Source organism: Aythya marila, assembly GCF_965140915.1.
Source record: "Aythya marila genome assembly, chromosome: 1".
NCBI lineage: Eukaryota > Metazoa > Chordata > Aves > Anseriformes > Anatidae > Aythya > Aythya marila.
The window spans coordinates 201404755-201419778 of record NC_139042.1 but is presented as its reverse complement, the minus strand read 5'-3'; the positions used below and the strand labels follow the sequence as shown (position 1 = coordinate 201419778).

At 38.2% G+C, this 15024-nt stretch overlaps 1 protein-coding gene across 10 annotated transcripts in view; it reads left to right on the top strand.

Moving 5' to 3' along the window:
- CELF2 (CUGBP Elav-like family member 2) overlaps positions 1 to 15024 on the top strand; it is a 373678-nt gene that overhangs the window by 314033 nt on the left and 44621 nt on the right. For all 10 annotated transcript variants that reach the window (XM_082759990.1, XM_082759989.1, XM_082759994.1 and 7 more), the window contains 2 exons: positions 4305 to 4463; positions 5867 to 5930. In XM_082759990.1, coding sequence (XP_082616116.1) covers positions 4305 to 4463; positions 5867 to 5930 — 223 coding nt within the window. The remainder of the gene's footprint in view (positions 1 to 4304; positions 4464 to 5866; positions 5931 to 15024) is intronic.

Genomic DNA, 15024 nt, shown 5'->3' with positions numbered 1-15024 from the left:
GTGGCTGGCCCCTTACAAGCAAGAGGCTCTATCTCCTCCCACACTGCCTCTACGGCCTCGTATTTCATAATGATGAGCAACACGAAACTTTAAACCTGTTCACTTAATGTGAATATATCTGCAGGCTAATGATCCGGTCATTGGAGTGGTGATCGAATGCCACAGCTTGTCTGGCAATCTCAAACTTTTGTCAGTCTGTGATTTTTGTCATGGTCTTTCAGAATTTTGCACAAAAAACCGCACAAGTATTAAGTCTTTACTTACTCTGGATCTTCTAGCTTATCATTGGAGAGTGCATGTTATACTGTATTATGTATACTGTATCTTCGTGTAGTGATGATTTTTCTCAGAGGTGGCATTGATGTTATGTGCACTTGTTTCTTTTTATTTATTTTTTCCACCAGGACCTTTCGATTTTTCTCAGTGACTTTTCTTTGCAATGCTCTAGTCTCCCACAGCATGCTGGGTGCTAAACAATCATTATTGCGTCATGTCGTTGAGCTGCTTTGTGTAACGAGCCAAGGGGGGAGAGCAGGGGTGGGAGGATGGAGAGAAGAGAAGAAACAAAAAAAGAAAAAGAAGGCAGTGCATGAAAATGTCACTAACTGTTTCCTGTATTCTACAAGTAATGATACTGGCATTGCAAAGCTATTGTCTTTCCAAACATCACGTTTGAATTTGGTTGAGTTTATTTTATAATCAATGTGTTTTCTTTTCAGTGCAATGCATTTTTAGACTCTAAGTAAACAGTTTTAGATGAGAATCTGCCAATGAGATGAGAATAATTGAAATTATCTTTACTAGAAAGCTGATGCTATACAATATATGCAGTCTGACATTATATTGTGAGAAAACTGCCACTTTGAGTTTTTGAAATAATACTCATAGTAATTTGTCTGCCATGCACTGCTCCATTAATTCAGATCTATATATTTTGCTGGGCTTGATTCCAGGTAAAAATAAAATGTTTTTTTGGTAATATTGTGTTTTACCTCTATTTTTCTATGTGTTTTAATGTATTTTTCTGTCTAGCAAAATGAATTTTACACAGCTCTGCCTCAGAAGATGTTAATATTAAAGAGATAATACATCCCAGACAAATTCTCCCATTCTTCTGTTAAATGTCGTACTCCAAGTGAGGCTGCATTTTGATATGATATTCCAGTTGACTTTAGTTCTGTAGAATAGTTACTCTTGAATCTCAAAATCTTTAGAATCATCATCAGTTAGGTCCCCAAATTGGCAAGGCAAAACATTTTGCACTTTGAACCTCTGGGTTTTTGTGCCAGTTGAGCTCAGGCTGAGAGTCCCTTCTTGGAGAGAAGCAGTACACCCTCCACCTCCATGGGTGATGGACTGAACAGAGTCTGTACATACTGTCTTGCTAACACAAAGAAAAATAAGAAGGCAACACGAACTGTTGAGAAGAAAATAGAATGAAGTGAGGTGCAGATGCCAAGCCACTGAATGAGGAGAGGAGGTGCACGTTGTGTATGTACTGGGACCTTCCTCTCAAGATAGAAAATGGAAAAGCATAAAGCAGAAGTCATTCTTTAAGCAAAACAATTTTGCTTTCTTTTGCCAATACTCTCCTGGTAAAAACATAGGTTACCTAGTGTTAAATCTTGACTCTCAGCCTGAAACAGTGCTCCCTGGACACATTTATTTCACATTTAATGCAAAAAAAAAAAAAAAGTGGGCTGGGGGGAGAATGTGTATTACACAATCACATCTCAACTCAATTACTGCAGTGGTTTTTTTTTCTGACTTCATTATTTTCTGTTTCTTGGCACGCATCATTGACCAAGATGTATTTTCAAAGTGGGCTAAGAAAGAACAACGGGGATGTTAATGTCCAGACGAACACATCTCCTAAAATAATGAATAGTTCTACTACTTCTTGCATCTGACTTTGTGACCTGGTTAAATCAACTGATTTTAAAAACATAATTGCTGCTCTGAGTTTGTGCTCTTCTATCTCATTTCTGTGGGTTTGTTTGTTTGTTTAAGGCATTCAAATGCAGCACCAGTGGAAGACACTAATTTGTTATCATGGAGTAAATTTGATGCAACAATAACCCTTTTCTCATATAGAGCCACTTGCTACGTATAATTTCAGTCTTCAAAATGTTTGCTCTCTCAAAAATGATGAAGTGATGAAATATAGAGCAGACAGTGAAAAAATGAATTATAGATTCATAAATTGCAGAGATATTGTTTTTATACAATTTACTGACATTTAAGCATTCATAAATATGATGTCAGCTGTAGTGTTGATTGCTGAGCTGCTGAACTGAGAACTGAAATAGCCATAAAATATTTCTTCCTTTAAAAGTCATTTCTATTTCTTTGGAAATAGATTTAATTCTCCTGTACATCTAGGTAGCAGTCAGTAAGTTCTAGTTGTTTTTAGCCCAATGCTACCAAAGTTCATATTAAATACAGCTTGATTTTATTAGTTAAACCAGAAAATTTTCTCTCTCACCCTTCAACCCTCAGCTCCTTTTTTTTTTATTATTTTTTTAAGGGCCTTGTTTTTAATATTAGTATAAAAATCACTGAAGAGAGGTAATTGTGTAACAAGATGACTGCTTCATAATCTTTATTTGATTGCTGGAGTGGTATGTATCTCCTTTCTTCCTCCCTGAAACATTGAAAGACAATTTTACGATGAAACACGCAGGGAAGGAGTTGGAGGTGGAATAATAAATCACAAGTGATGATTTTCTAAGATAATTCTAAAGGAACAGTGTTGATGGGAGATCTTCATAAAAGAGATATTATTATTGTGGTTTATTTCATCATTTCATCTGTTGATTTTGAATGTTCTTATCATTTGTCCTGGTGTGAGGTTCTTCAAAGAAAAGGTACTCAGCTGCTCTTTGTAGATAATAGAGGACAGGAACTTTTCTCAAGATGTTCGCAGTGTTGTGAGAGCAGACAGAGTTAAGTTAAGTAAAACCCCGCGCCCCATCCTACACTGCACACTTTGGCTAAAATGCTGCTGTGTTTTTTGGACTTGAGTCATCTTTCACTCCTACCATTGTGTTCAGATTGAAGTTAGACAAGAAATTAGTATAACAAAGCAAGGTGGTGGAGGGAAGTTATTCATTGGCTCCTGTGTAGCTCGAAAACAGTGTGGAATGGATTGGCAGGTTCTGTGACTCACCAAATGCTTGAGGTAATTTGAAGAACTGAATCATTGCAGTTTGCTCCCTTGATTTGAGAAAAAAAAAAAAAAAAAAAAAAAAGAATAAAATAAAAAGACTTGAAAGGTTAAAATATGAAAACATTTGATAGCAGGGAAAAAAAGTAGCGGAGACATCATTCACATGTCTCATTCTCATAGCAACTTTGCCCAGGACTACCCAACCTGGAGTCCGTGGTTGGACATTTAGCCATTTAGCTTCCCTCAACAGTCCACAACCTTCTACTTCTCAAGAGTACCTCAGACATGGGTGAGGAGTAGACTGCAGACCAGATCTCTGGTTCTTTCTTAAAGCCTCCCTATTTCCTGAGGTATCTTGCAGCCCTCCCATATCATGTAACAAGAGGCTCATAGAAGCACTAGGATAATCAGATAAAAAATAAAATAATGGTGTCAATCAGGAATAGGCTGCTATCACCAGAACTAGTCGCTTTTGGTCTGCATCCTGCCCTTTGTTCACATCTTAAGGGTGTTTGATACAAAGCGTGCCAGGGAGCAGACCGCAGGAGGGTGAATTGTCCAAGCAGCATCGCCCTTTGTGCTCACACGAGGTTCTTGATATGAAAAGGACCAGTGACCCGTTGATAATGGGCTCTGCATTAAATCTGGACCTATTTACTTAGGGTACATGAGCCAGCTGCACCGAGCACGACCGCACAGTCAGCCCATGGTGGCAGGGCAGCGTTGGCTGTGTGGTCCCTGGCAGCAGGGAGGTTGGACACCTCTCCTGTTGGCGATGCCTTGAAAACAGACTGCAGACAAAGCATCATGTCCATCTCATCAGCTGTGAAGCTTAATTAAAGAGGACTGGTACACTCACTGTCTCTGGCAGCAGTTTTGATAGCTGGAAGGAAAATAGAGCCTGAGGAAAGGTGCTTTATAAAAAGAACTAGGGAATCAATAATTCTCCGTGGCCTCTTTTCCTACAAAGCTGAAAATCTTAGTCCTTGCAGTCCTATATATGCCAATCATAAAGAGAGGGCGAACAGTCAGGTCATGCCATCGCTGGTGGCCCTAGGGGACATGGCTGAGCTCACGATGCAGGGTTGACTCGGTGTGATTTAACGCCTCCGTTTCCCGATCTGTCTAACCACAGGGCTGCTCTTCGCCAATCGTGGTGAAGTTTGCTGACACCCAAAAGGACAAGGAGCAGCGGCGTTTGCAGCAGCAGTTGGCACAGCAGATGCAACAGCTCAATACTGCCACTTGGGGAAACCTCACAGGTCTTGGAGGACTCACACCACAATATCTAGCTGTAAGTTCATTTCAGAGGCGGTGGCTATGTAATGCTGTGTTTATTTTAGAACCATGAAAATTAGCTATAGTAAACTCCCTTCAGTAAGATGCTACATCCTCCAGGACATGTAGTGTGTCTTCTAAAAAAACTCTGCATGTTTATTGCATGGTCTAACAATAAATAATAAGGAATAGAATTTGAATAAATATTTCAATGTGTCACTGCTGTCCAAGGCAAGCACTTAAAGTTTACTCACGCTGCAAAATAAAATTTGATTCCATTAGTTTCATTGTTCTTTTGAACATTAGATTCTGTTTTTTATAGCGGGGATAAAATTTAAGTTATTCCTTAGGGAAGGACAGATAGGCATCTGAACACTGTACAGTCTGTATTTATATGGTGCAGCTTCGGATGTTCTGGTTCAGTCCTCTAATTTTACATATTTTCATCTGGAAATTACTTTTACTTTAATGCATGGTCCCATCAATGCTAAACATGCGTGATTCATACTATCTTTTACAGAAAGCGAAGATGGCAGAGGAAAGCAATTTGTCTCTCATAAATTTAAAATGATATTTTCTTTGATCCGTATGTAAGATGAAAAACAAGCACTAGCTGCTGCCCCTGTTGGAGAAATCTGAAATGCACGGCCGTGTGTCTTAGGTCCTGGATTGCCAAATCTCCCTTTGCAGCACAGCTGAGAGGGAGCCTGTTTTGGGAGGCTCTGGAGTTGCATGCACTGGTTGAGAAGCTTTTCGATAATTTGGGGGGTTCCTGGTGATTATGAGCTAGATGAATAGATGCATCCATATATGTACTGTATATGCATAAGTACATAATTTGTATGCGTACAATGCTTTGGTACAGTGATATAATGATAAACAGCAATTTACCTGGCAATTAAAAATATATATTAGTATTGAGGTAGGCTAATTAATACTGAGGTAGGCTAAATTGCTGTATACAAATACCAGTCTAATGAGTATCAGTGTGCTTGATTCATATAGATAATAAAGAAAAAAATTAATTCAAGAGGGTGGGGGAGAATGGACCGTGATTGACAGAAATGAGTTATAGTAACTACTAGACTACAGAGGGTTGTAATTAGTCACGCTATGTTGGTTTAAATAGATTTAACACCTGGTTGTTAAAAAGAATAAATTGATTAATTGTTTTAAAGCAGCAATGTTATTGAGTTTCCCTTGTGTCTGTGTGTTTCTTAATAGAGATTAGACATTAATATGGATTTACAGCGTTGACTCTAGGGATGTTCATTCCAACAATAGACGGAAGCAAGAGACTACATAAATGTAAAGGAAAGCATAAATACTCCAAATGTGAAATGATAGCTCATTTTAGTTTTATCTTCATTTGTTACATTAATGTCAGATAGATTGCTGTTTTGTGTTGTTAATTTGCAGCTTCTGCAGCAAGCAACTTCCTCCAGTAACTTGGGTGCCTTCAGCGGCATTCAGCAAATGGCCGGTAAGTTAAAAAGCATTTCATTTTGCTCCAGCTATGTTTTGTATTCTTAAGCTATTGAATTCTGTACCTCTAATAATCACATTGTCGGTTGGGGGGTTGTTGTGTATTAAATGTGGCAGATGTATTGGCAGGGGACAGCTCGCGGTTCAACGTCAACAGAAACACTTTCTCCCCTCTTTCAGAAACTGAAATTAAACCCAGTGCTCCCAGGTTGTGCAAACAGTTTGTCTTGCATTAGTCACCTGCCATTTGTCCAAAGTAACCAATTGTAAATTGCAGGAGAGCTCTTAGTCCCTGCAGCTGTATCCTTCCCTATGAAAAGTGTCAGTAAAGCAACAGCAGGATTACATTCTAATTTCCAGTGAGATTTCTGTGTCCGGAAAAATCAAATTAATGGCAGCCCTCAAACATTTTAATAATAGGTGGTGAGTAAAAATGTTCTGACCTTTTTAATGAAACCCAAGATTACAGGCCTACCTTTAGTATGAATTTTCAGGCTCCTTTTATAATCATGGAAAATTAACTGTGTGCCTTTTTGACTTTGGAACCCTAGTTGACAAAATTGCACAACAGAAGCTTTTATGTAAAGGTATAATCTTTAGTCTGGGGGAAAAAGAAAGGAAGAAAGAAAAAAAAAAAGAAAAAAAAAATCAAAGCGTGAGCATATTTGAAAGCCAGCTAGTTGGAGGGTTTCTTAGTAATGAGCTGTGTGCCAGTAGTAACTGATGTGTAGTGATTAGCAAAAGGTCACTCCCACTGTGTGACCTACCATGCTGATACCCTAACTTAACATGATGCTAGAGAAGGCAGCATGTGCAGTAAATCAGAGCACAGATGCACATTATGCCTGCCGCGAGAAACTGTTAAAAAGCCTTTTTTCTTGTTAGAGAAGGGAAAAAAAAGGAAACACAAAACCCCCAAATTGCTACATTAGTTTATTTTAATCAGGAACCCACGGAATCAATGGCATACAACATTGTGCTTGCTTCATCATCACAAAACAAAGACTAAAATATTCAGAAGTCTTTATGAACAGCATTTTCTCACTTATCTTCTAATCCTGATCTTTTGCTTCTCTGGTTTGGCTTTGAATGAATCCTGAAATACTTTAACAAGTATAGATATACCGCACAGTATAGCTATACCCCACAGGTATTCTTTGCTCAATCGTTATATTATGCCATTATTGCAGTGACATCAGAGACTAATGTGAACCTGCTGTCTGACAATATAAATTGGCCTACAGATGACAATATCTCTGAATTATTCTCTCTTCCTCAGACCTGCTGGCAGTGCTTGCTGGTTCTATTATGTTACACTTGCAATCTAGCATTTTTTCATCAAAAAAATGTATCTTAATATGATAAACAGAACAGAGCGGTACAGTAACAGTTTTATACTTGGCAGTTTTGGAAGTGGCTTTGAGCTCAGAGATTGTGTTTAATGTTTCCATATTTGGTTAGGTCTGCAAAATGAAAGAATTGAGACACTGAGGAAAAATAATGTGATATATATTGCATTATATGCACCTTAGAAGTTTTCTGTTGCCTGTTTCTCACTGTTAGTGTAGACTCAGCTTTGTCTCAAACTGTGTTGAAACTAAGAGTTTTAGTCAAGTAATTTGAGGAGGGGCTCTCAATCCAGGTTCAGATTTATTCTCAGAAAATCATATGGTCTTGAGAGTAATAAATCATCTTAAGAAATCGTAGCAGTGCATCACTTTTACTTAAGAGATATAACTTCTTGACAAAGTATTAGATTCCTAATGAACTCATATATGGGATAATTTATTGACTGACTGCCTCTCCCGGAAAATAAATATTTTTTTACCTTATAGTCATGTTATCAAAACTGCTCTAAATTTACTCCTTTCTTTCCCCGAAACATGCCACTCTTAAACCTTAGAGTTGAAGGTCAAATCAGTGATACTAAATTTCTTTCCAAGCTAAAGCTGTACATGAAAGCACAAAAGACTAAGCACTATTTCATCATTAGGACCAAGAGTTCATGCCCTCTCCTCAGAAATCATAAATTACCCCAGACTTTATCTGCAGTACTGTTATGCTGTGCACCTTGTATTAAAGATTTGTATGTCACATTTTACAAAAGGAGTAGAAAATGATCCTGAGTCTGCAGGAAGGTCTCGCATTACCTGAAGAAGCCATCCTTGAATATTTGTCCTTACAGTCCAGAAAGTAGCATAAAAGCCAAGGGTTTTTAACTTAAGCTGTATGCATTCATTTTACAAAAATGAATCCAATATGTATTTTTCATATTGTGTGTGGCTTGCGTATTAATAGAACGTGTCAAGATGAAGACTAAAGTCTAGACAAAATTGAGTAAGATGCTAAAGAAGATCCATTATTACAGCTTGCACATTCTTTGAGCTAAAAAAAATATGTTTACAGACAAATATTTGCACTTGTGCTGAATTTACTGGGGAGGGTTAGGCATTCCTCAACATAAGCAATGACAGCATCTGCATGCTTGGTTGACTCTGCATGCAAGAATTTATTCAAACATGTGCACTGTGTTTGAGGGGTCAAACTTCCGTCTTCGAAGTCAGCGGGTATGCTTACCACTGAATTCAGACACTAGAAGTTTGATCAGAAGCCACAGAAGCCATTGAGATTTCATTCTTACTTACATGTCAGGGCCCTAGCCCATGTCAGGGCTGTAGAACCTCTTGAGTGAGTAAGTCCCAATGAAGTCACAGTTTGCTAAATTAGGATGTTTCATATAGCCGCCTGCTTGTCCAAAATTGGGGACCTCCAGATCTGTAAGTATTTATTTGTACTACTAGAGTTCATGGTGTCCCTGAACAGAACAGAAGGGACACAGCACACAGCCTGCTGTACATGTGAAAAAAAAATTTTAACATGCAGTCCTCTGTGATACTATTTCTTAGATCAAAACAATTTTCTTTGCAAGCAGAGCAAAAACACTGGTCTTCAGTGGGAAGTTTTAATTCCCTTTGTGTTAATATCATGCCTCAGACTAGTTAAATTTCATTTGGCAAAACCAGGGATTCTTTATTTTTATTGAAAGGAGCGTTTAGGCATTTTCAATTGGAGAGAACTAGAGTTTGTTTGGAAGATCAGGATCCAATCCAAAGAAACATGGGGATTAGTCTCAAGAACTGGCTAACACAGAGACATTAAACACACAAAGCATGAGCTCCAGAAGTGAATGTTGTTTTTGGTGTAACAGCCCACTGGCACTACTGTATGTTCAGTGTTGCCTTTGCCCTATTTTCATAAATCATGTGTGAAGTCCAAGTAAATCATGAACCTGGCTTAACTACAATTTGTGATATTTAGATTTGAGAGACAAAAAGTAGTAGCTTGCCATTTAGCTTTCCAAGCCTTAGGGTTCTACACTCAGTTCCTCAGCTTAGATTTTCTCATTTTTATTGAAAAATGAGATTTTCATAAAATCATTTTATTTCAGGAGTCAAGCTGAAAAAAAAAAAAAAACAATTTAATATGTCAAGACTGGTAAAAATAAGTTGGCAGAGTTTGCAGGTCTGCTTTGTTATTATAATAATCCCCTTGTCTTGACTACAGGAGCTAACCCTACCTTGCCAAACACTGCTTTATTGTTCTTTGTAGAACATACAAGCACATACCATCACTGAGCATATATTTTATAGTTTTTCCTCCCTGCCTCCAATATCTGCTAATGCTAATTTAAAGGCAATGTTTTCTGTCACATGTCTCTCAAGCTTTGGTGTCTAGCCCGTGCTTTGTCTTTGGGGAAGGCTAATAATGTGGACGAATTACATTATGTGATTTGATTGTCTTATTTAAAAAAGACAATGCAAGCTACACTCAGCACTAGCAACCTTTCAAGCAAAAATAAAAAAATAAATAAAAAGATTGCTTCCTCAAATTTACAAAATGCATGCAAGGCTTAGTTCAAAGGTGACCGATGTCATTTGAATATTTACATTAAATTTGACTCAGATCCAAAAAAAAAAGAAGATATATAAACCAACCTGCCTGTTTAAGAAGCACCTGGAGAGTACTATACCAACAGTAAAAACAGGGAGGTTTAGGGAGGTTTTATACTCTGCTGGGTGGCTGTAAAAAAAAAAAAAAAAAAAGTCAAATGCCCAAAAGTATATAATCTATGAAGATTTTCTATTGCCTATTAATGTGAAATGTTTTGGCAGGAATAAATATTTGCTTATACAGGAATATGTCTATATATGTGACCAGTCAAGACACGTAAACATGTACAGTACACATAAAAGACACAAAAGGACTCTTTTCTTTTCAGTGGACAGACAGTTTATTTTACTTCCTGAAGTCATGCAGGAGAAGAATCCATGCTTTTGGCTTTTCTTGCTTTGGATTTCAGACCCCTGAACCCTCTACAGCTGGGGCTTTTTATATTTTTCCAATGTATTTTTTTGTTCCAGTCCATTCCAAACTCTCTCACAGTTTTGTTGTGTTTTGAGTTGAACTTCTGGCCCATTCAGAGCCCTTTTCAATTCATTTCACCCTTCTTCTGCTACCCAAGCCAGATTTCCTCCTGTTGCAGAGTCTGTGGGAGCAGATGGGTGAGAGAAACTCTGCGAGGTTCTGCTTTCTGAATATTTTCCTCTAATTGTTGGATTGGCTCAGTGGATCTGGAGGGACCAGTTGGAAGCCAGGGCCATCTGCACAAAAGCTCTATACTTCTGCATTGGCCCAAGGATCTTTTATATCCTCTGACTCGGTGGTGGCTTCATTCCAGCAGAGCCATACTGAAGGAGGGCTTCTCCTGCTATGACCTCTTTAGGGATATCGTATTAAAAGTAAAGGTCAGTGAGAAACTCTTTCCAGCTCAAGGGAAATAGCTGGTTCTTAAAGATAACTACCAGTTTTGAAAATGTTGACTTCAGGGACTGAAAGCATTGAGCTTTTGTAACACTAATTCCATTGAAAGTCTTACTTAATTTAACCCGTACAATTTGCTTTTTTTTTTTTTTAAGATAATAAATTAAACAATTCCATTCAACATTTTTTGGACAGGCAGAATTTTACGTGAGTCTATTCTCAATCCACACGTAGCTCCTGCTCACAGGAGAAGGAAAGGCACCTTGAGAGGAAAACCAAGGCTCAGCAGCTTACAAGACATGCTTATTCAGATGGTAAAAGTACATAACATGGAGTTTGGCCAGGTCTGGGCTCAAGATCTGTAGCTGTGGCTGGGCTTTCCACAAACAGTGAAAGGAGAAAGAGATGCTTTTTATTCCCTTGGCCCCTCTGCAGGTGAAAGTCATCTCACTGAACTTTAGCAGCTTGGAAATCAGGCACCGTCTCCCTAGGGGGCAATGAAGAGAAGTCGTTCCTAGGTGGCAAGTCACCCTTCCAAGTCCTGGGGTTAATCTTACCTATTTTAAGGTTGAATGAATCATCCATTCTATCCTTCCTGACTATCGCAAGAGCCTGGGCAAGTAACTTTAATTCTCACAAAGTTAGTTCAAATGAATCTCTCCCACTAGGAGTGGGAAAGTTGCAATTGAGAAAAGCACATTGCTTGCCAGGAATGAGTTAAGAGATTGTATAACTTGGAAATGGGCTGAAATCCTATGTGAATCAACTAGTAGTTCTTTCAGTCGGATTTAAGCATGTACTCTTAAATAATATGATTATCAAGGCAGATCAAATGTGGACTTAAAAGTTATTTTAAGGGCTTTCCTAAATCACACACTACATGGTCAGGATACCTTAAGCACTGTTGATATAAGCAGCTTTTCTAAAGGTACGGGCAGAGCATATTTAATGGAGCATTTATTGGAGGTAACAGTCTCCTGTCCATTTTAATTCTCTGAATATTGCTGAGGTAACATCCCACTTTCAGACACAGACCAAGAAGAATTTACCCCCATTAAGCATCCAGAATGGCTTATATCAGTGTTAGCAACTGGTTGCTTTTTGGCCCAGAGATGACGAATTTTACTTTTTATGAGAATTTTTTTAAGCTGCAGTCAGAATTTAATTCAGAATCCTAACAAGAGGGACAGATAAATTTTCCAAAAAAAAAGCTAGGCAACCACAGACTTCAAGACATTGAAGACTGCTTCTGAGCTATTCATATTTGTCTCTGATAATCACCACTGATTTTGAAATTCTCAGTGCATATCTTGTCTTTAAAATGTGGTCAGTGTCTTCCCATATTAGGCATTTTTTCAGCGAGCAAATTTGACTATTTCCTTACACAATTTTTCTGTGGTTTTGGAAACCCAGATCTGATGAGACCAAAGAAGTCTTCGGGACTGGTTTGTTATTCTGTCGGCTCTTCTACAAATACCCAGTAATTCCAAATTTACGGTTATCACAGGAGAAAAACCGCGGTGACTGAAATGAGGCAAATTGCTTCATTTTATGAAAGTTTGCGTCGGAGGCAGTACAAGAAGTTGTAAAATGTAAATCTTGTGCTCTCAAATTTCCCCGTGTTTTCACAGAACTGCATCTGTGACTGTGCAGCACTACAAAAATTTCCTGCGAATGTGCTAATAGGCCTTATGAGAATGTTCTATCACCATCCATCTGTCACTTTTTAACAGGCCTGATTGGCAAGCACTTGTAACAACTGACATCTGTTCTTGCTTATTGATATGTAGATTTATGGTAATTGCTGTGAACAATAAGACACAAAATTACCTAAGGTGAACATTAAATTAAATTTTCATGCCCCTATCCTTATAAATAATTTTTTTAAAAAATCTTAAGTTTCAAGCAAGGCATACTGTGCATCTGTTTTGTACATAATTTAATTGTTTTTTCTAATCTGCCAAATAACAAAATGAAAGTTGAATTTCCTTGCAATCTTGAATATTTGCCAAGCTGATTGCACATTGGTAAATACATGTTATTAAAAATGGAATCAAACTGTATTGTGATTCTGTGTTTTTTTTAATCATTCCACTTTAATTCCCAACATCGTCTCTATCATGAAGATCAAGAGTTATTCCTTACCCAGAAGTTTTTTTTTCCCTACAGGGGGATTTTCATTTTTCATGTGCAGCTCTGCCTATGAGGCTGTTCTTCAGCATTAAGCAATTTGCATTTCTTCAGAGAGAGGTGTATGTGCTGAGTGAGCAGCACTTTCAAATAAAAACGATCTACTCATTTTCGGTCCATCTCTGTTGCGGGATTTGGGACTGTTTCGAAAAAACTGTAGGATGGGAAATGTGTGAAGACAGTGTGTGAAAGAGAGGAGAATGAGAGAGCAGATTAGTCCCACAGAACTATGCCTTGGCTGAAGTGCAATTGATCCAAAATCCCCATTTGAAGCAGAGTGCTTTTTGGGTCTGGGACTTGAGAGTTTTTGGTTTCTCTCCTCCAAGGTTGTCCTAGCAAGCGGGATGTTGATGCACTTGACAAGTTGCTGGGAAAAGCCAACAAAGAGGAAGCAGAGATGAAAAAATAGCTAGTGAATGTGAAGCACTGATGGCAGAACTTATTTTTTATAAGTTTCAGCAAACAGAAGATCCTGGAGAGGATGCACATTAAGGATAAAGTGGCTAACACAATTGGCTCTAGAGCACGCTGGATGACAGGCATGTGCTCTGAGCCCAGGCTAATGGCCACTTTTGGGTGCAGCAAGGTTCTTTGGTGTCCTTCTCTGACACGTGTTTGACAACAGCAAGCTGTTCTTGTTTTTGTTTTTCCTAAAGGCTCTGTAGTGGACACACCATAACATCTGCAGAGCTGGTTTGGGGCCAGTGTCTTTTAGTCACCTCTACAGTCAAACACACTGGGTGGGGAGATGACTTCGTCACTGCCTAGCTCTTGTTTGTTAATCTTTTTTTGGCATGGAAGCTCCTTCCTGAAGTTGTTAGATTCCTCTTTTGCTTCCAGAGGAAACGTCCCTCTATGAAAAAGTGTTTTTGTGGGATGAGGCCATGGTGGTGGTAGTTTTGCATCTATATAGGCGTGATAGCAGCTCAGAAGCCCAATGAGAGTGGTTGTTTGTTCCACTGCCTGCTGACCTTGTCTTGCCTGCTGTACTTGTGCTGAGCACCGTACGGTGTGCGTGGGCTGCCTTCCAGCTCCACATCCCTGTATGCTCATAGCCTCTCTGCTGCTACAGCCTAACGCAGCTTTGCATGCGTGCACAAATCCATGCATATGAAATGCAGTAGGAAAAACAGTATTAAACTGCTTCAAAATCCATTTGCTTCTGAAGTGAGATTTGGAGAAATGTCTATGCATTTTCCAGAAGGATGTGGGATTCCATTTCACTGAAGCTCTTTTACAGTCTCTCCTCCTGTACCATTCTATATGTTTTGTTCACTATTATTTAATCTTGCCATGCATGCTGTTTAAAAGTTCAAGGTAGAAATGTCACCACAGAATAAATATAGGCTGATTATGACTGATCCTCCTGATGAACCACTTATCAGTGGGTGATAGAAAACCATGCTGCCATGGTGAAGAACAACCCACTACTTTATCAAATGTCCATTACAGAATGGCATCAAATAGGGCCTCTATCAAGACCAGCAATGTCTGCTGGACATTGTTTGCTGAGTTACTTATACTTCTTATAAAAAAGGAAGGTAAAAGATCCATAAGGACCAAATATCAATCCAGGATGAAAATGGATGCCATATCTCATTTTGAAGACCACTTTGTCTTGTTTTGTTTTGTTTTTGTTATTTTTGGGCTTATTTGCAAAGAGCTAGACAACTTTTAAGTCATCTTCATTCCTGTTCAAAATAACCTGCAGAATCTTACTACCAAAGAAAGAGATTTATTTTTTTTTTATGAAAAAGGAGAATTTTACACACCAGGCTTCTTGTATAATCAAAAAGTGAGTGAGTAAGCTAAGTAATTTTTTTTTTTAAATGCTTGCAAAATATCTGAATTGTACATTTTCACTGAAATGTAAATTGAAAACTAAGTTCCTCACCATCTTTGTTTTCAGGGATATATTAACAAATATGTTTGTTAATACCTTGTTCCAAATATACCTCCTATATTTAACTAGACTCAGTAAAAATCACAGAGTTTAGACTCTCAGTAAAAATCAAAGGTTAAAAAAGTCAATGTTTTATGATTCTGAAGATGACTTTGTTCAAGATTTGAGACATTTTAAG